We start from the raw sequence: 21,657 nt of genomic DNA, 5'->3' as shown, positions 1-21,657 counted from the left end.
TCATGGAAGTGCTTAAGATAACTCTGCAATTACGGGTTTCAGAGTAACAGCCGCGTTAGTCTGTATTCGCAAAAAGAAAAGGAGTACTTGTGGCACCTTAGAGACTAACCAATTTATTTGAGCATGAGCTTTCGTGAGCTACAGCTCACTTCATCGGATGCATACCGTGGAAACTGCAGCAGACTTTATATACACACAGAGAATATGAAACAATACCTCCTCCCACCCCACTGTCCTGCTGTTAATAGCTTATCTAAAGTGATCATCAAGTTGGGCCATTTCCAGCACAAATCCAGGTTTTCTCACCCTCCACCCCCCCCACACACAAATTCACTCTCCTGCTGGTGATAGTCCATCCAAAGTGACAACTCTCTACACAATGTGCATGATAATCAAGTTGGGCCATTTCCTGCACAAATCCAGGTTCTCTCACCCCCTCACCCTCCTCCCAAAAACCACACACACAAACTCACTATCCTGCTGGTAATAGCTCATCCAAAGTGACCACTCTCCCTACAATGTGCATGATAATCAAGGTGGGCCATTTCCAGCAGCACAAATCCAGGTTTTCTCACCCCCCCACCCCCATACACACACAAACTCACTCTCCTGCTGGTAATAGCTCATCCCAACTGACCACTCTCCAAGTTTAAATCCAAGTTAAACCAGAACATCTGGGGGGGGGGGGGTAGGAAAAAACAAGGGGAAATCGGTTACCTTGCATAATGACTTAGCCACTCCCAGTCTCTATTTAAGCCTAAATTAATAGTATCCAATTTGCAAATGAATTCCAATTCAGCAGTTTCTCGCTGGAGTCTGGATTTGAAGTTTTTTTGTTTTAAGATAGCGACCTTCATGTCTGTGATTGCGTGACCAGAGAGATTGAAGTGTTCTCCGACTGGTTTATGAATGTTATAATTCTTGACATCTGATTTGTGTCCATTTATTCTTTTACGTAGAGACTGTCCAGTTTGACCAATGTAAATGGCAGAGGGGCATTGCTGGCACATGATGGCATATATCACATTGGTGGATGTGCAGGTGAACGAGCCTCTGATAGTGTGGCTGATGTTATTAGGCCCTGTGATGGTGTCCCCTGAATAGATATGTGGGCACAGTTGGCAACGGGCTTTGTTGCAAGGATAAGTTCCTGGGTTAGTGGTTCTGTTGTGTGGTATGTGGTTGCTGGTGAGTATTTGCTTCAGGTTGCAGGGCTGTCTGTAGGCAAGGACTGGCCTGTCTCCCAAGATTTGTGAGAGTGTTGGGTCATCCTTTAGGATAGGTTGTAGATCCTTAATAATGCGTTGGAGGGGTTTTAGTTGGGGGCTGAAGGTGACGGCTAGTGGTGTTCTGTTATTTTCTTTGTTAGGCCTGTCCTGTAGTAGGTAACTTCTGGGAACTCTTCTGGCTCTATCAATCTGTTTCTTTACTTCCACAGGTGGGTATTGTAGTTGTAAGAAAGCTTGACAGAGATCTTGTAGGTGTTTGTCTCTGTCTGAGGGGTTGGAGCAAATGCGGTTGTATCGCAGAGCTTGGCTGTAGACGATGGATCGTGTGGTGTGGTCAGGGTGAAAGCTGGAGGCATGCAGGTAGGAATAGCGGTCAGTAGGTTTCCGGTATAGGGTGGTGTTTATGTGACCATTGTTTATTAGCACTGTAGTGTCCAGGCAGTGGATCTCTTGTGTGGACTGGACCAGGCTGAGGTTGATGGTGGGTTGGAAATTGTTGAAATCATGGTGGAATTCCTCAAGGGCTTCTTTTCCATGGGTCCAGATGATGAAGATGTCATCAATATAGCGCAAGTAGAGTAGGGGCTTTAGGGGACGAGAGCTGAGGAAGCGTTGTTCTAAATCAGCCATAAAAATGTTGGCATACTGTGGGGCCATGCGGGTACCCATAGCAGTGCCGCTGATCTGAAGGTATACATTGTCCCCAAATGTAAAATAGTTATGGGTAAGGACAAAGTCACAAAGTTCAGCCACCAGGTTAGCCATGACATTATCGGGGATAGTGTTCTTGACGGCTTGTAGTCCATCTTTGTGTGGAATGTTGGTGTAGAGGGCTTCTACATCCATAGTGGCCAGGATGGTGTTATCAGGAAGATCACCGATGATTTGAAGTTTCCTCAGGAAGTCAGTGGTGTCTCGAAGGTAGCTGGGAGTGCTGGTAGCGTAGGGTCTGAGGAGGGAGTCTACATAGCCAGACAATCCTGCTGTCAGGGTGCCAATGCCTGAGATGATGGGGCGCCCAGGATTTCCAGGCTTATGGATCTTGGGTAGTAGATAGAATATCCCAGGTCGGGGTTCCAGGGGTGTGTCTGTGCGGATTTGATCTTGTGCTTTTTCAGGAAGTTTCTTGAGCAAATGCTGTAGTTGCTTTTGGTAACTCTCAGTGGGATCATAGGGTAATGGCTTGTAGAAACTCGTGTTGGAGAGCTGCCGAGCAGCCTCTTGTTCATATTCCGACCTATTCATGATGACAACAGCACCTCCTTTGTCAGCCTTTTTGATTATGATGTCAGAGTTGTTTCTGAGGCTGTGGATGGCATTGCGTTCCGCATGGTTGAGGTTATGGGGCAAGTGATGCTGCTTCCATATTTTACCATATTTTAACTTATAACAGTTTCCAGGTACCGACAGGAATGCCTTTAACTCTTACTTTCATGGGTAATTTACAGCAAATATTGTGGTCAATAGCATGCTGTAAGGCAGTCATGCACTCAGGGTTTTAAAAAAATTAGTGGTTTTGTTTATCAGACAATCAACATGCCCTGTAGCTTGTGCACAAAAAATAAAAGCTTACCAAAAAGAAATTTCTGAAAAAGTAGAATTCTGTGGGCTTCTGTCTTAAAAAACACCAAAGATATCTCTTGCATAAGAGTTGATCTTACACTGCTAATATCACTCATTGACATCTGCAGTACTTAAACCCCAACTGCTTATACTCTTGATAATTAAAATAGACATTGCCAAGTGGCTAAGGGGTGAGCTTCTTACTGTAACAGAGGTAAAGGTTTTATTACTCCTCTGCTCAAGTCTATAGAAGCATGAGTTTGTTTTGGCAAACAGCCAATATTTTCCATAGAAAAGAAAATTGCCTCAATTGACAGGGAAATTCTTCTTTCCCCTGTAGCATACACTTTCAATTTCATTTCCATAGATGCGAAGTACATGTTTTGTACGTCTTATTCCAGTATAAATGTTTTCATAATTTTGCATTGGGAAGTGTATGTTTGGGGGGATAAGGAAAGGCTTCATGGTTCAAAATTTTGGTCTGATCCCTACGTTTTAAATTTGATTTGATTCGATCAGATATGTCAACATTACTCCAAGACTCCATTGGGCTTCCACTCATCTCTTCATTCTACATAATCAACTTTCCTCCTTATAGGTCTGTCTTCATCAAAGGGTGACTTGTACAACTCTAACCCCATTTTTGGGAGGACAAACTAACCAGTGTCATGCTGTATTCCAGAGATGGGCCTGGTCCAAATGCTGATCAAAGTGTCAATCTGAACTTTGTGACTTGGGTCCCCCTCTACCACAAACCTTGCACTGAGAATGAGAGCTTGTGAAAGCTCATCCTCCCTTGAAAATGAAAATATCATGTGCGTTCCCAAATGTGAATGGCTTTTGTGACAGTCATTCTCACTTTACACTGCCTTGGTTTTTGTTCAAATAATTAAAAGAGAATTATTTTATGAATTGTATTTTTTTGAAGCAGGGCACATACAAAACTCCCATATGCTTTTGTTTGTAACTTGTATCACCAGCATAGTGTTCAGAAAAACGAGGTCCCCTGTATGTCAATAAATAAATAAATAACTTAGAGGCACTTTAGAAAACAGTTTTGAGACTCTGCCATCAAATTAAAATTTAATTACATTAATAATCTGTTTACTTTCCTAGCTCCATTGAATTCCTTAGGTAATTTGCCCACTGTATTATTTCAGATGTGTTGAAAGCATTTTTTGTTATAAAAGTTCTTTTGGTTTTTAGAAAAATACAGAATAAAATAAAATTTTAAAAAGGCCTCTGCCGAAGCAGATCTCAGGAAATTCTTAGAGACATGCTCTCAAGTCTACATTCTTCCTATTGTACAAAGGAGTTTTAAATGTGATAGATAGAATATGGTGGTGGCTTTGCAAAACTTGGAAAAGATTGGAGCAAGTCTCGTAGGTACTAACTGATTCCCAGTACTATTTTAAAATGCAAAGCTTCACTCAGGGATCTTTGCCATGTGTTGTTTACAAGGAATGTATAAAGTACCTACTGTGAATCCAGAAGAAGTAGATGCAAGTCATTCTGGGCAATTTATGAGATACATTAACTACTGCATTTGTTTGCTGAATATTCTTGTTACAGTCAATCTAGCAAGCTGTAATTATTTTTTGGAATACAAAAGATTACTCTATAATGCAGTACAGTAGCTTCATTGAATTATTGAAGTTATAGTTAGAAAAGATCTATCAGGTCATCTAGTCATTGCTTTTTATGCGTCATTGTAAATATGCTCAAATTTATAGTCACCTGCTGTACATGAAAGCGTTTTTCCTAGGAAAAATGTATGATTTCTTTACCATTTTAGACTATGTATGTCTTCTTCCACATGTTACTACTACCTGATTTTTCTTTTCCTTCAGTCTCACGCACTGTATGGATTGATAAATCATTTGACATACTTTATGGAAAACAAGTCTTGTTTTGTTACATATATTCCCATATATGTGCACTTTGACCCATGATCTATTTCATATAGGTATATGAACTTCTGAATTAAAACATGAAAACACAGTGCTATGTATCTAAAATTGGGGCTTGTTTGAAAGACTAAATTGGTTCACTTAATACACCTAAAAGGTTGGACAATTATTTCTCAACCTTTGAAACTCTTCTCAACTCTTGAAAATCTCATTTTTGTTTTTTATCTAGGTAACATCTTGGTACAGGAAAGATATCAGTGATTATCTACATAAGCAAAATCTAGGCTCATCTTTAACAGAAAATGAAGAGCTACTTCATGAGCACAAGGAAATGGAATTCAAAGCTAAGGTAAGAAATATTCAAAATATTAAACGAAAAAACTAACATTTATATTTTATATATATATACACACACACACACACAGAATATATGTGTACAGTCTATATGTTTGTGTATATGAGAAAGAAAAGTTTTATTTTAAATACAGCTAGTATTACACACACAATGTTCTTGGTACCGTTTTTCTCAGCATAGCTATTTCCTATATTCATGATAATATAAAGCAATTGTACATTTTGTTTATCTACCACCCTTCAATATAGTTGCCAAATAAATAGATGAGTCATTTAGAAATAAAAACAACATTGCAAGGGCTTAAGGGAAGTAGTTAAACAATTTGGGAGAGTTTTGATAATGGTAAGAATAGGTGGCCAGTCACTATTACTGTAACGCTTTGTCACTGAAATCTGCAGATCACTTGGCAACAAAGTGGGTATAACGTAGGTTTCAACAGGAATTTGTAGCAATATGTCTGAAATAACATGATGGGACAATTTTATTCCTCTGCTGCATAAATGATGAGGGTAGAGTTAAAGATTATGTTGATATGAAAAAGAAATGTGTAGAAATGTAAAGAAAGAGCGCATAAATATTAGAACTCTCTTGCAGTTACTTAATTTTGATATAAATGTAATAGTTCTCTAAAGTGTTGGTACAATATAGTGAAAATTGCTCGGTGTGCCATTTTAGACTGGTTGCATTCAGAGAACTTGTCTCACGGGGCAGGCCTGTTTTCTGCTCAAGACCTTTGTTCATATAAAAATGTAAGTTTTTGAAAGGTGACTGAACTTAGAATATTAGGGTTGAAAGAGACCTCGGGAGGTCATCTAGTCCAATCCCCTGCTCAAAGCAGGACCAATACCAATTAAATCATCCTAGCCAGGGCGTTGTGAAGCTGGGCCTTAAAAACCTCTAAGAATGGAGATTCCACCACCTCCCTAGGTAACCCATTCCAATGCTTCACCACCCTGCTAGTGAAATAATATTTCCTAATAGACTATTTAGACTGTTCTCAGTGGTAGCAGATGACAGAACAAGGAGTAATGGTCTCAAGTTGCAGTGGGGGAGGTTTAGGTTGGAAATTAGGAAAAACTTTTTCACTAGGAGGGTGGTGAAACACCGGAATGAGTTACCTAGGGAGGTGGTGGAATCTCCTTCCTTAGAGGTTTTTAAGGTCAGGCTTGACAAAGCCCTGGCTGGGATGATTTAGTTAGGGATTGGTCCTGCTTTGAGCAGGGGGTTGGACTAGATGACCTCCTGAGGTCCCTTCCAACCCTGATATTCTATGATTCTAATATCCAACCTAGACCTCCCACAATTCAACTTGAGACCACTTCTTCTTGTTCTGTCATCTGCCACCACTGAGAACAGCTGATCTCCATCCTCTTTGGAACCCCCCTTCATATAGATGAAGGCTGCTATCAAATCTCCCCCTCACTCTTCTCTTCTGCAGACTAAATAACCCCATTTCCCTCAGCCTCTCCTCATAAGTCATGTGCCCCAGCCCCCTAATAATTTTTGTTGTCCTCCGCTAGACTCTCTCCAATTTGTCCTCATCCTTTTTGTAGTGGGGGGACCAAAACTGGACGCAATACTCCAGGTGTGGCCTCACCAGTGCTGAATAGAGGGGAATAATCACTTCCCTCCATCTGCTGGCAATGCTCCTACTAATACAGCCCAATATGCTGTTGGCATTGGCAGCGAGGGCACACTGCTGACTCATATCCAGCTTCTCATCCACTGTAATCCCCAGGTCCTTTTCTGCAGAACTGCTGCTTAGCCAGTCGGTCCCCAGCCTGTAGTGGTGCATAGGATACTTCCTTCCTAAGTGCAGGACTCCGCACTTGTCCTTGTTGAACCTCATCAGATTTCTTTTGGCCCAATCCTCCAATTTGTCTAGGTCCCTCTGGACCCTATCCCTGCCCTCCAGTGTATCTACCTCTCGCCCCAGCTTAGTGTCATTTGCAAACTTGCTGAGGGTGCAGTCCATCCCATCATCCAGATCATTAATAAAGATGTTGAACAAAACCAGCCCCAGGACCAACCCCTGGGGCACTCCCCTTGATACTGGCTGCCAACTAGACATAGTCGTTGATCACTTCCCACTGAGCCCGACAATCTAGCCAGCTTTCTATCCACCTTATAGTTCATTCATCCAATCCATGCTTCTTTAATTTGCTGGCAAGAATCCTGTGGGAGACCGTATCAAAAGCTTTGCTAAAGTCAAGATATATCACATCCACCACTTTCCCCGTATCCACAGAGCCAGTTATCTCATCATAGAAGGCAATCAGGTTGGTCAGGCATGACTTGCCCTTGGTGAATCCATGTTGACTGTTCCTGATCACCTTCCTCTCCTCCAAGTGCTTCAAAATGGATTCCTTGAGGACATGCTCCATGATTTTGCTGGGGACTGAAGTGAGGCTGACTGGTCTGTAATTCCCCAGATTCTCTTTCTTCCCTTTTAAAAATATGGGTACTATATTTGCTTTTTTCCAATTGTCCAGGACCTCCCCCAATCGCCATGAGTTTTCAAAGATAATGGCCAATGGCTCTGCAATCACATCAGCCAACTCTCTCAGAACCCTTGGGTGCATTAGATCTGGACCCATGGACGTGTGCACGTCCAGCTTTTCTAAATAGTCCTTAACCTGTTCTTTCACCACTGACGGATGCTCACCTCCTCCCTATACTGTGTGTCCCAGTGCAGCAGTCTGGGAGCTGACCTTGTCTGTGAAGACCGAGGCAAAAAAAGCATTGAGTACTTCAGCTTTTTTCACATCATGTGTCACTAGTTTGTCTCCCCCATTCAGTAAGGGTCCCACACTTTCCCTGACCACCTCCTTGTTGCTAACATACCTGTAGAAACCCTTCTTGTTACCCTTCACATCCCTTGCTAGCTGCAACTCCAATTGTAACTTGGCCTTCCCCTGCATGCTCTAGAAATATTTTTATACTCCTCCCTAGTCATCTGTTCAAATTTCCACTTCTTGTAAGCTTCCTTTTTGAGTTTAAGCTCACAGAAGATTTCACTGTTAAGCCAAGCTGGTTGCCTGACATATTTGCTATTCTTTCTGCAGATCGGGATGGTTTGTTCCTGCACCCTCAGTAAGGATTCTTTAAAATACAGCCAGCTCTTCTGGACTCCTTTCCCCCTCGTATTAGCCTCCCAGGGGATCCTGCCCATCAGTTCCCTAAGGGAATCAAAGTCTGCTTTTCTGAAGTCCAGGGTCCATATTTTGCTACTCTCCTTTTTTCCTTTTGTGAGGATCCTGAACCATTTCATGGTCACTGCTGCCTAGGTTGCCACCCACTTCTACTTCCCCTACCAATTCTTCCCTGTTTGTAAGCAGCAGGTCAATAGGAGCATGGCCCCTAGTTGGTTCCTCCAGCACTTGTACCAGGAAATTGTCCTCAACACTCTCCAAAAACTTTCTGGATTCTCTGTGCACTGCAATATTGATCTCCCAGCAGATGTCAGGGTGATTGAAGACTGACCAGGTTTCTGAATGGCTGGAGTTATATCTTCTTTAAGCTTGATGGTTAATAGACCATCAATTTGTTTCTATAATTTATAGTTAACTGCTTCAGTGCTACCAGGTAAGCAGGGAAAAATGCACTCCTAATGCCATCCCAAGTGCCTCATATATCCTATTTGAAGTCACAGGTTTTTTGTCTAGAAAACGTTGGTTCTTAATGGCATATCACCACATTCTGCTGCAGGATGAACAGTGCTGTGAATACTAGGAGTGATGGGGTTAAACAATAATGATTGAGTCACAAGGCCTTTCCAAAGGAATATTATAACCTGCTGGGAGAAGTTGATGGTTTGGAGTGCCATCAAGGCTCACTAAACCCAGCTAGTCATTAATGCACTGAAGTTGTTATTGCAATTTACTATATCAGTTGAAGAAATACCATAACCCATGTTTTAAAAAATAATAAAGTATGAATTTTCAGTCTGTACAGCAGTGGACCCTGATCCATGGCTGGGGCCTCAAGGAACTATCACAATAAAATAATTTTATTTATTGCTTATCTAAATAACTGTTCCCCTATATATTAGCTAATCAGGTTGTTTGAATCATCCCACAGTATCTCATTCTTCATATAATGTTGTTTTAGAGTGCCTATTAGCATTGGAAGCTTTCCGTACAGAGTCATAACTTGGTGCAGCTTACTTTTATCCTTCTGTTGTTATTGTTAGCAGCATGTTCTAGCTCAGGGAAATCAAGTTCACTGAGTAGATCTTGTGGAATATATGCCATGCTTCTGATGTGAAATGTAGACACAGAAGCTAGCTTAAGCTGCACACAGCAAATGTACTGCGGAAAGATGAGCTACAGGTCTGTGTATCTGTTACATTTTCATTGTACTAAGCTGATAATATTACAAGCAGTGGGAAAGAGAAATTTGACACTTTGCTACATTTTATTTCCAGCTTGAGTATTCAAATGAGTGTTTCTGTAAAATTTGCTAGAATGGTAGAGGCTCATAGTAAATGTCATCACTAGACATACTGGTGTTTTGCCTTGATGGCAGAAGCACACTGAAACATAAGCTGATACCAAGTTCAGAGGTGCTCCCTGTTCAGACTAAGTAATATCAGCAGAAAGATATTCAGTAGCCCAATTTCTTCTACAGCACCTCCCTGTTGGTGACTCCACAGTGGAACATGTCCTTGCATATGTAAGTCCCCAGTCCCTAGTCTTCTGTGAAACCTTCCATCTTATATAAGGTTATCATCTCTTGTCTCCAAACTGCAGTGATGTCCCTTTAGTGATGTAGCAGCCTCATTTCTGTATCTCAGGATCCACTAGTCACACCATAACTCAGTTTGATGAAAGCCAGCTCCAATGGACTTCTCAAAAACAATTTTCGTTCGTTCTCTCTCTCTCTCTCTGTCAGGAAAGTCTCTGAAATGTGCTCCTGCCCTCCCCTTTCATCTCTCTTTCCCACATATATATGAATCTGTATAGGGTGACCCTGCATCCCGTTTTGGCCGGGACAGTCCCTTTTTTAAGCCCTGTTCCAGCCATCACGACTTTTTTGGCAAAAGAGGGCATTTGTCCCATTTGCTGTTGCCAACCAATCAAGTTGGCAAGAGCAAATGGGACAAATACCCACTTTTGGAGAAGAAAAAAAAAGTGTGGTGTGGTGTGGAGGAATGTGCAGGGGGGAAAGTGAAGATGTCAGCCCCATGCAGTGGGGAGGCTGGGTTGAAGGAGGGGCAGGCAGGGTTCCAGCGACAGCCTCAAGTGGGGGGCTGGCAGGGTTCAAGTGACCAGTGACAGTCGGGGAGGGGGCGGGACGGGGAAATATGGTCACCCTAAATATGAGCCTTTTTACCACCTTTTAAACCCTTATTTAAATGTCCCCGAAGAGCTATTGCCTCAACCTTGAATTGCAGGATTTTGAATCTGCAATATTTTGCAGCTTTTAGGACAGCCTCCAAAATCTGATGCTCTCCCCAGATGAGATCACCACATTTTAAATTTCTGCACTGTATATGCAATCCTGTTCTGATTACGTTTGTTACTGGAGAAAGCTATCTTCATGCTAAATCACATTTTGGTGGTCATTACATTGTAGCAGCTCCAGATGTACGTCTGATCATCATTTCTGGTATAGTTCACAGCAAATGCTGTGCTAGGTTCCATCATCATTACAGTTCGGGCTCTCCTGCTTGGTTTGCCAGCTGTTACACTCGCAGATTCAGGGGATTGCCTCATCAAGTATCCTTTATTAGTACTTTTACAAATTTAAAATATGTATGTTTATAAAACCTCTCTATGAAAGTGTTACAGGAAGCTCAAATCTCTGCAGAAAAACATGTCTTACTTCCTGGAACTTAGCTAGAAGCAAAATTACATATATTCATAGATTTTTAGACCAGAAAGGATCATTCTGATCCTCTAGTCTGCTGACATGCTGCATAGTACATATGTCATAAATATAAAGGGAAGGGTAAACCCCTTTAAAATCCCTCCTGGCCAGAGGAAAAATCCTCTCACCTGTAAAGGGTTAAGAAGCTAAAGGTAACTTCGCTGGCACCTGACCAAAATGACCAATGAGGAGACAAGATACTTTCAAAAGCTGGGAGGAGGGAGAGAAACAAAGGATCTGTGTCTGTCGGTTCGCTGCTTTTGCCGGGGATAGAACAGGAATGGAGTCTTAGAACTTTTAGTAGGTAATCTAGCCAGGTATGCGTTAAATTATGATTTCTTTAAATGGCTGGGAAAAGAACTGTGCTGAATAGAATGACTATTTCTGTCTGTGTGTCTTTTTTGTAACTTAAGGTTTTGCCTAGAGGGATTCTCTATGTTTTGAATCTAATTACCCTGTAAGGTATCTACCATCCTGATTTTACAGAGGTGATTCCTTTACCTCTATTTACTTCTATTTCTATTAAAAGTCTTCTTGTAAGAAAACTGAATGCTTTTTCATTGTTCTCAGATCCAAGGGTTTGGGTCTGTGGTCACCTATGCAAATTGGTGAGGATTTTTATCAAACCTTTCCCAGGAAGTGGGGTGCAAGGCTTGGGAGGATTTTGGGGGGAAAGACGTGTCCAAACTACGTTTCCCAGTAAACCCAGTTAGAGTTTGGTGGTGGCAGTGGATATTCCAAGGACAAAGGATAACATTAATTTGTACCTTGGGGAAGTTTTAACCTAAGCTGGTAAAAGTAAGCTTAGGAGGTTTTCATGCAGGTCCCCACATCTGTACCCTAGAGTTCAGAGTGGGGGAGGAACCTTGACAACATACTAAAGAATTTCACCAAGTAATTCCTGCATCAGTCCCTTATCTCGTGGTTGAGCTACAGTTTATTTCTCAAAAAGATACCCAATCTTGATTTTAAAACGTCAAGCAATGGAGAGTCCATCATATCTTTGAGTTATTGTAATGGCTAATTACCATCAGCGTTCCCCTTACATTTTTTTGCCCTATTTCTTGTCTGAGTTTGTTCAGCTTCATCTTCCAGCCCTTTAGATCTTGATAATGCCTTTTTCTGCTAGACTGAGGAGCCCTCGACTGTCAGAAATTTCCCAATGTGTGTCTTATACACCATGATCAAGATCCCTTTTACCCTGATGTTTGATAAGCTAGATAGACTTAGGAAACTCATTTGCTTTTTAAGGCAGCTTTTCCTTATTTCAAATAATTCTTGTCTCTCTTTTCTGAACCCTTTCCAATTTTTCAACATCCTTTTCAAAGTGTGAATTCCAGAACTGGACACTTTATTCCACTAATGGTCTCACCAGTGCATAGACGTAAATAATATCCATTATGACCCCTAAGTCCAGAGTCACTGCTTCACTGGATGCAGTCCTCCACCTTCTAAATGTGATCTACATTCTTTGTTCCTAGATGTATGAACTTGCAATTGGCTATACTGAAATACATGTTATTCAAATGAGTTCAGCTTGTGCAGAGATCCATATCAGTCTCTAATTGACCTGTCATCATTTACCAGTCCACTAATTTTTGTATCGTCTGTGAACTTGATCAAGCAATTTTTTTGCATTTCCTTCCAAATCATTGATATAGATATTGAATAGCATTGAGCCAAAAAATAGAGTAGTGGAAAAATAGAACACTAGAATTTCACACTGCTTTCTGTAGAACAAATATTTTTCTCTAAAGGAATTAAGTCTACATTCACAATGAAAGAATATGAATGTATATCAACACTTTCAAGTGCTACAACTATCCAGCCTAATACACTTTTGAGAGGATGGCAGCATACCTGAGGAGAACTATTTTGGAGCACAGCCTGCTACAAGATGCTCAAAGAGAGTTTGCTTTTTTGAATGGCAGAATTGAACCTTGTATTGTTGTAAATTCCAGCTGGGAGCACGTGCTTAGAAACTATATTAAAAATGTGCTATCTTTGCTGGGCACCTTGTATTTTGAAGTTACCTGGGTTGTTTTCAAACTGATAAAATTATTGCTACGTGCAATTCTTTTCCTAGTCTCTGACCAGTCTGTTGCTTGAACTGAACATTTATTATGTATCATGACTGCTTTACCAGTGATACGTAATGAAATTGTAAAACACCCATAGAAAGTATTGCTTTCGTAAATCAAGCTCACATTGTCTGGGATGATAACTAGATGAACCAAGAAAGCTATAAAATACTATATAAGACTAAGGCACTGCTGCATATCATCTAATTTAAACAAAAAGATGATTTCTGAAGCTGAAAATTCTCAAAGCAGAAATTATTTAAGTCTCCAAATAGTAAAACAACTATATTAATTTTTCAAAATTCTTCTACTTTCTTTTAATGAACAGATTGTTTTATGTGTCTGATTCTTTAATGTTCTACACAGTTAAAAGCCGGCACCAGTTTTTGCAGCACATAAACTGGAAGCAGTCTCATTACTAATAGGAAAAAAAATAAAATTGAATTTTTCTGGAATCATTATAACTATAGTTAGAATTACTTCCCCCTCTGGAACTCTCTTTAGTGTCCAATTAGTGTTCTAATTAAAAAATGGTCAATGTTCTGCATTAACTTCAGAATGTAGTTTCTATCACCTCAGAAGTCAGTGTATGAACTGTCATAAATGCCAGTTCCTGTCAGATAATATGGGGAAGGTGCGGGAAGATCCTTTCAGTTCATGTTGGAGAAATACTGTAAGGGGGACGTTACATCAGACCCAGAAGTGTACTTTCTGTAGCTTTGTGGTTAACTGGAGAATGTCTGAATAGTCCTTTAAAAGGCACCAATAACTTAGACTGTCTTAGTTACCGTCCTGGAAAAAATCATAGCATTCCATCAACTCAAGAATAAAATGTGCTCACTGCATCCTTCCATACAGCAGGTCTTTGTCCAGCTAGCTGGAAGAAAAGGGGCATTGCCCCTTTAAAGGGTCCCCTACAGTGGGTGGGGAAGAGAGAGTTATGCATGGGCTATCTAATAAGTATTTGCAGGATTGGGCTCTTTACAAGTATGTGATGTTGTGTGGGCCTACAGAGAAGATAATGGTACTTATTGAAAATACGTACATCAGTACTTCTCCTTTGGCTCTAGTGGTAGAGACCTTAGTTCTTGGAAGGGTTTTCAGTCCCTCAGCTCCCCAGCTATGCAAGCATGATTTATACGTAGGCCCATCCTGGAGCACTGCAAGAGTGGTGTAGAGTTCATTTGCTCTTAAAAAAACTCTCTGACGCACCTTAGCACAGTTGTATTTAGATTATATTTACAGGCCCAAAGAGGTTGACAAGACTCTGTCACTGTCTGTGACAAACCAGGGTACAATCCAGACTAATGAGTAGCTGGGTCACCCCTGCCCTGTATCCTGGGCTGCCCTTTAGAATGCTCTGCTGCTGTAGCCTCCGGCCTGGGCTGCTCACAGGCAGCCACCAGCATGTAAGTCACTCCCAGCTATGTCTCTCTGTGTGTTGCAGCCTATCAGCCATGCTCTGGCTCTTACCAGCTTTGGTTATACTGCAGGATGATCACCAATATTACCAACACACCCCAGAAACATATGTCTTGTACTGCCCAGCCCTCTCCTAGACTGTACAAATATACTGAGGCCATTATTCCTTTAAGGGAATAACATGCACACAACTTGTTATACCAAATGGAGTTACTCAGACACTTCAGCGTGAACATACTGGATTAGATAAAGCAATAAATGAAGTTTATTAACTGCAAAGAGAGAGATTTTAAGTGAGTACAAGTAATGAGCCATAAAAGTAAAAAATGGTTACAAGAAAAATAAAGGTAAAATGGTTACTAGTGCCTAACTTCAACAAACTACATTAAATTCAAAGCAAAAAGCTTTCTCACCACATGCTTTCAACAGACTTACACTGACCAAACTCTTTAGGTCAGGACACCTCCCACAGAGCATCCAACAGCTGCTGCCTTTGTTTCCTCAGGTGCAGTGAATGTAATGGGCAGGGAAAGGGAGAGAGAGGGGTGCCTGGGAGTGTTTGTCTCTCCTTTTTAGTTTCAGTCCTCCCTCTTGAAAAGCATTTCCAGCTAAGATCCAGGGAACCAAGAGTCCATGTGGAAGGATATTCCCTGCTGAATTTTTTAACCTGTTTGAACTTTCTTTGCTTTCCCTTCTTGCTTGATGATTCTGTTCACTGCTTAAATGCAAATTAAGGCAAGCACACCGTCCTTTGTTTAGGACAGACCTATTTGCCAACTTCTGTTTGGGCAGGACCAGAGGTGCAAGTAAAATCCATGTCTTACCAGTAGGTGCGGGAGCCACCAGCTAAGGGAGGGGCACATGACCTTCTCACGTGACTCCTCACCCCCAAGCCCGGGGCTCCCACACTCTCCCTGTCCCCTCCCCAAATCCATCCCATGTTACCTGGAGGGGCGGGGGGGCTCTGTCCTCCTCCTGCTGTGCCTAAGACACAGCTGGGGGGGAGCAGGCCGGGGGCAGTACAGCTACCAGAGGAGCTGCTGTGGTACACAGATGGAGATGCAGAGAGGTGGTTTTATTATGCTGACAGGAGAACATCTTCGCCAGACACGCTGCATCGGTACAGCTGCAGCTCTGTACGTATAGACATGGCATTAGGGATTTTTATATTTTCCTTCAGTTGAAGCAGTAGGTGTATCTACTTACTTCAGGCAATTACGTGAGATGGTTTTGAAAACCCACAGCATTTTGTGAAGAAAAAGTTTGAGGCTTTTATCTTAAAAATAACAAAATAATTTCACGTTCTTGTCTATCAGCTCTAATCCTCTTAAAAGAACAAAATCAATCAAGGGATCCAGAAGGAGCTCAATTTCCTTTCCAAATGGAAGAGTGAAAGCTACAGTTTAAAAGGCTACTACTGTGAGAAGAAAAATGAGAATAATGGCATGACCTGTGGAGACACACTGTGCACAGGTGTATACAGTGCCATGTGTCTTTAATGGGTCAGAGATATTCACATATCTTTGTCAAACTGAAAAGTCAAGATAATGGCAAGCTTTGTGTTCTTTCTGGTGGTGACAAGTAACAGAAATATTTTATTGCCAAGTGACAGACTTTTATAGCGTTAACACTTAGAAGGCTGAAGAACAGACAGAACTGACCAGGATTTTCTCCACTGAGTTTCCATGCCCTTGATAAACTTTTCCTTATAAAAAAGAAAATTATAAAATTGCATACTAAAAATAGTATATAAATGCTTCAGAAACTCACTGTAGGGACTGTAAAGAAAACGCAGTGAATTTTTAGTTGAGATCTGTACTGCTGCCTGTAGTGACTCAAGACCATGAGTACCAACCTCAGGGCAGACTGTTCGGAACCAGGGCACAAACGCCAAATGAGTTGTGAGTGCTATACTTAGATTTCACCAACCAAATATCAAGTGTAAACTCCTCAGGCACTATAATAGCCTTAACATGGAGTCACAGACAGTCTCTTGGGTACTCTGATCTATCTCACCACCCAGGTGAGTGTGTCTTTGTAATAGATGATCCCTTACACCAAGAATCACAGCAGTCTTCAGGTTACTTCAAGTCCCAAAGGACCAGGCAGTTACCCCCAGTCAGTTGTACTTTAAACCTCACACCAAGGACAATGCTTGTAGCCAATCCTATCATAAACTATTTAAAGGAAACCAGAGACTTATTTACAAGGTTAAAGCAGGTAAACATAGATACATACATGAATCACAGTCTTAAGTTTTGAAAGATAATATATGCTTCTATAGCAAGCTATATGTGTCCTTTAGGGCTAACCCAGGCTCAGCTGCTGGGGATCTCTTGCTTATACCTAGAAACACTTTGCCTCCCAGAGTCCACGCCCAAGAGAGATAATTAGTTCTTTATTGTTTTATTTCCCCTCCTATCATGTGCTCTGAGCGGCAAGCTCAGCTGATAGGAGAAGTACACTTGCATGACTCATCTTCATTGGGAAGAAGGCAAAATAACAAAAGTCTTTTGTCCTCTTGTTGACAGTACATAGGGAAATTCCAGTTGCAACATTCCACAACAGTCTGTCTGGTATCAGTGGACCTTTCCTTTTGGGACAGGCATAACACCTGGATCACTTGATGATTACCTAGATTCATAGATATTAAGGTCAGAAGGGACCATTATGATCATCTAGTCTGACCTCCTGCACAATGCAGGCCACAGAATCTCTCTCACCCATTCCTGCGATAAACCTCTCACCTATGTCTGAGCTATTGAAGTCCTCAAATCATGGTTTAAAGACTTCAAGGAGCAGAGAATCCTCCATCAAGTGACCCGTGCCCCATGCTACAGAGGAAGGCGAAAAACTTCCAGGGCCTTTTCCAATCTGCCCTGGAGGAAAATTCCTTCCCGACCCCAAATATGGTGATCAGCTGAACCCTGAGCATATGGGCAAGATTCACCAGCCAGATGCCCAGGAAAGAATTCTCTGTAGTAACTCAGATCCCACCTCATCTAACATTACCTGTTCTGTTCATTCCCTCCGGGGCACCTGGCATTGGCCACTGTCGGAATTCAGGATACTGGGCTAGATGGACCTTTGGTCTGACCCAGTATGGTCATTCTTATGTTCTTCTATTGAAGATCCTCCCTTCACTTTAAATAATGTCTCTCTTATGTCCGGTGATTTACACACAATCAGAGGCTCACAATACAACTGCTCAAATATTACCTTACAATGTGGGATACATGTGTTGTTATAAGTGAGATTAATGCATACAGCAACTCACAAGCCTTCAGGAAAATCTAAGCACTAAACTCATTTTTATAATTCTAATACATATTTTAACAATACTAACACAGATAAGAGCTAGACTGATTCCGGCCATATATTTGTCAATTTGTCATATATATTGTTCAGTTGAGAGATGGAGACCTTGGCATGAGCTGGAACCTGATCATCACAAAATCATATAGGCTATCAAATGGATCTAGCTACATTTAATGCCTTTAGAAAGTGTCCAGGGATGTAATATGTATGGAATTCTTTTAAAATGTTTAATTATTGCAATAAATTGCCATTTTCAGTTTGACTGAAAGGTTAAAGCATAAACTGTTTTAGGTGTAAAAGAGGCACATGTTTAATGTGGTTCTTCAAATAAATCAACTGTTGCCTAAAAATCATCTAGAAGGTGAATATTGGGCAACCAACAATGAAGGCAAAGGTATGAATGTTATTCTAGCGAAAGCCAGCTACAGTGCAGTCATTTCACTGTAAGTGGAGTCATTTCCTTATAACCAGAGCCTCACTAGCTGGAGTTGTAACTTACTCATCACAATGCACTGAAACAATTTAGAACATTCATTGCACCTCTCTGTAAGTAGAGTTTATCATATCTGAGCTAATCATAAGCAGAGTCCATGCTATTGCATTAGGAAAATATCATTTGTTCTTGCAAAAGTAATATTTTATTTTTATTTTGAGATCTAACTATTTCTTCCATTACAAAATCAGCAAAAACATCTGCTGCTGAACTTTCTTGGCACTTTACCCTTACTAATGCCACTAGGGCAGGCCCTGTTAACGGATGCTAGCTTCATAGGAATGTATTTCATTGTTGTTTTCTAAATTAATTCACACTATCTATTCCGATATCAGTATGTTGAAATATAAATGAAAGGTCATGTAGGATCTCATCATAAAATGCAGTCAGTACCTGCAGTTGATGGGAGCTGGTGGAATTGAGTATCTCACAGGAGTGGCCCTATGAAGCAAATCCTGCAGCATTTATTCATACAAGTAGACCCATTAGAGTGCAATATATGTAAGGGTCTGTGCCCTCTATCTGCACAGGGACTGTGCCTTCTGTTTTGTAAAACAAAAACAATTCCTTTCAATAAAAAAGGAAATGTACAAAGAACAATAGAATGTAGGCAGTCTTGAAATTCTCATTTTTGCCAAGCAGAAGTTAGAGATGAGGGACAAAGTCATGATTTTATGAAAGAAAAGTCTTACTTTAGAGAATATATTTCAGTGTTCCCTTAACTGGTAAAATATACATACTAAAGGTTATTGCTTCCTGTACAGAGCTTTTTTTAAAAAAAGCAAGTAACAGATTTTGCAATACAATTTTATATCAATCGCAGGCCAATTGAATGGATTGTTGTCTTTTGTCCCCAGATATTAATCCCTTTCTTTTTTGTCTGGGGACCTGAAAAGGTCCAATTCTAGGGTCCAAAGTTCTGCACTATTTGCATGGTATTTCTGAGAAGGGTGGGGGAATTGTGCAATTTTAAACAATTCCCTGGTGGCACATGTAAATGGAAAAGGGACATGAATAATCCAAAAACAGCCATATTGTCTAGGGTACAGAATGGGTGTATTTAAAAATAATGAGCTCAGTTTGCGCCAGGGATGCTTGTGTGTGGTCCTCCTGTAGAGCAAAACTGGACACTAACAACCTAGGACCAGACTGTGCTCTGAGGGTTCTTGTATGGATGAGAGGACTGCCCTTTGGGCACACTATCCCTTATAGCTCATGCTGTGAGGCCAAGTTTGCAGGAGTGAGGAAACCTGGGGAGAGGGTACATGTATGTTTCAGCAAAGCAGGAATCAAATTTTCTGTTAAGTGAGACATTCCCTGAGTTAGAAATTTTTGTCTGTTTCAGAATAAAATGAAAATAAACATTTCAAAATTTCCTGAAAAATGAAATTCTGGGGGAAAAAATTCATTTGGAATTGTTCAAAACATTTAATTCCAATTTTTGAAACAAAAAATAAAAATGTTCCATTCTGGAAATGTCTGAACAGAAGGTGTTGATATTATCTAATGCTGGGGGAGGGGCTTTTGTTCTAAATAAAATATCAAAAATTGACATGTTTCTGTCATACATTTTGCTGTCAGCAAACTTGCATTTTCCAACAGCAAAATGTTCTGTTGGAAAATTTTCAACCAGTTGTAATGTACGTGCCTTGTCTTCCTCCCCACTTCAGAAAATAGCAGCCATTCCGCTGTAAAACTAATACAACCTATGGTTATATGAACTTTTCCATGGGTCAGCTGCAGGCTGTGGAGGGGTGTTCTATGATTAGGTGGCACTGGTCCCCAGATTCTATGCAGAGATACAAGGTCACTCTGCAGATGACCCATGTCTTCAGCAGATTTCCTGAGATCTCAGGTTCTTGGGGCCGAGCTTTCTGATTCTTCTGTAGAGGAAGGGAAGACGACACTCACCCCAGTTGCAGAGTTTGTTGCACACACTGCAAAGTTTCTTTTTACAAATACTCCTGTCCCCCACATGGGTTCTTCCACGTATAGGTATCATCTGGACTTTGGTTATATAAGAACATGGGAATTGACATACTGGATCAAGCAAGTCCAGTCCTGTCTCTGAGGCCATTACTGTGGCTTCAGAGGAAGGTGCAAGAAACCCTAAAGTGGGTAGAAATGGGATAACCTATCCAGAGAGAAGTTTCTTCCTAATCCCCTCAGTTAGAGGCTGGTGAAGCATGAGAGCGCATATCTCTTACAAATGTTTTTTTTTCCCCTTCCAAATCCCTTGTAACTCTGTATCCATTTAAATGTGTGAATCCCACTAAACTCTTGGTCTTTTTTTGAATCCCACTAAACTCTTGGTCTCAATAATATCGTGTGGCAGTGAGAACAACAAGCTAATTGTCCAAGTAAAAATATTCCATTTATCATTGAATGTCACCTTGTTCTTGTTTTATAAGAAAGTGTAAATAGGAGAACCCAATTTGCTTCCTCTCTACCATTGATTATTTTATATATACTTGTTGTGTCCCCTCATATTAGTCCCTTCTGTAAACGAAACTGTCACAATCTTTTCATTCTCTCTTTATCTGGATTTTCCCTCCATATTTTTCTAATTATTTTTGTTACCCATCTCTGAACCCCCTCTGCTTTTATTGAGATAGGGTGAGCAGAACAAAATATAGTATTCGAAGAGAGAGGATACAGTGACATGATAAAATTTCATTCATATTTTCCATCCTATTCTTTATGCCTCTGAACATTTTGTTTGCATCTTTGGCTGCAGCTGCATATTGAGCATTATTGAGCTGTCCACAATGACGCCCAGGTCTGTTTCCCAAGTTGTTCCAGTTAATTTAGAATCCAGTAAGGTGTATGAGTAGTTCAGATACTCCTTTCAGTGTGAATTACCTTGCATTTATCAACACCGATCTATCTTAAGTAGGCTTGACGTTTTATAAACAAGTAAGAAGAGGACTGGATATTTCAGGGGATTGGAGGAAGCCTTTCACTTAGTTGCTGGTCCAAATCCAGCCCAAGTCAGTAGTGAGTGAAAGTTACTACCTTCATCACTATTTGATGGCCTATGTAAAATTAGCTGCTGATCTCTTTGAACAAGTTTCTATCACAAAGCCATTGCCACAACAATGGACAGCCTCAGAAAAGAGGTCAAGGAATGAATGGAAGTACGCAGGCTAAACTCCTCATCCCTGTACCTTAGGGACAGGTTTAAGGCAGTGGAATGGGATAGTGTGAAGAAGCTTACGCTAGGGCTGCTTATATTATAACTGTTCTGTAAATTATCAGATTATTTCTGACAGCCTATCAACACAGCATCTTTCACTAACACTTATTTCACTAAAAAATAAAATACAGATTAGAAAGAGAGCCAAATTCCCAGCATTTTTTGAGCACCCTTGGAAAAAACAGAGCCATATGCCATTATTGTGCCATGTGTATACAC

General features: G+C 40.8%; 1 protein-coding gene across 5 annotated transcripts in view; it reads left to right on the top strand.

Annotated features, from left to right (window-relative positions):
- CCDC141 (coiled-coil domain containing 141) overlaps positions 1-21,657 on the top strand; it is a 160,376-nt gene that overhangs the window by 50,146 nt on the left and 88,573 nt on the right. For all 5 annotated transcript variants that reach the window (XM_048870030.2, XM_048870029.2, XM_075117985.1 and 2 more), the window contains one exon: positions 4,932-5,051. In XM_048870030.2, the coding sequence (XP_048725987.2) occupies positions 4,932-5,051 (120 nt within the window). The remainder of the gene's footprint in view (positions 1-4,931; positions 5,052-21,657) is intronic.

Source organism: Caretta caretta, chromosome 11 (assembly GCF_965140235.1).
Source record: "Caretta caretta isolate rCarCar2 chromosome 11, rCarCar1.hap1, whole genome shotgun sequence".
NCBI classification, from domain to species: Eukaryota; Metazoa; Chordata; order Testudines; family Cheloniidae; genus Caretta; species Caretta caretta.
Note: the sequence above shows the minus strand (reverse complement) of the source record. Positions and strands in the feature narration are given on the sequence as shown.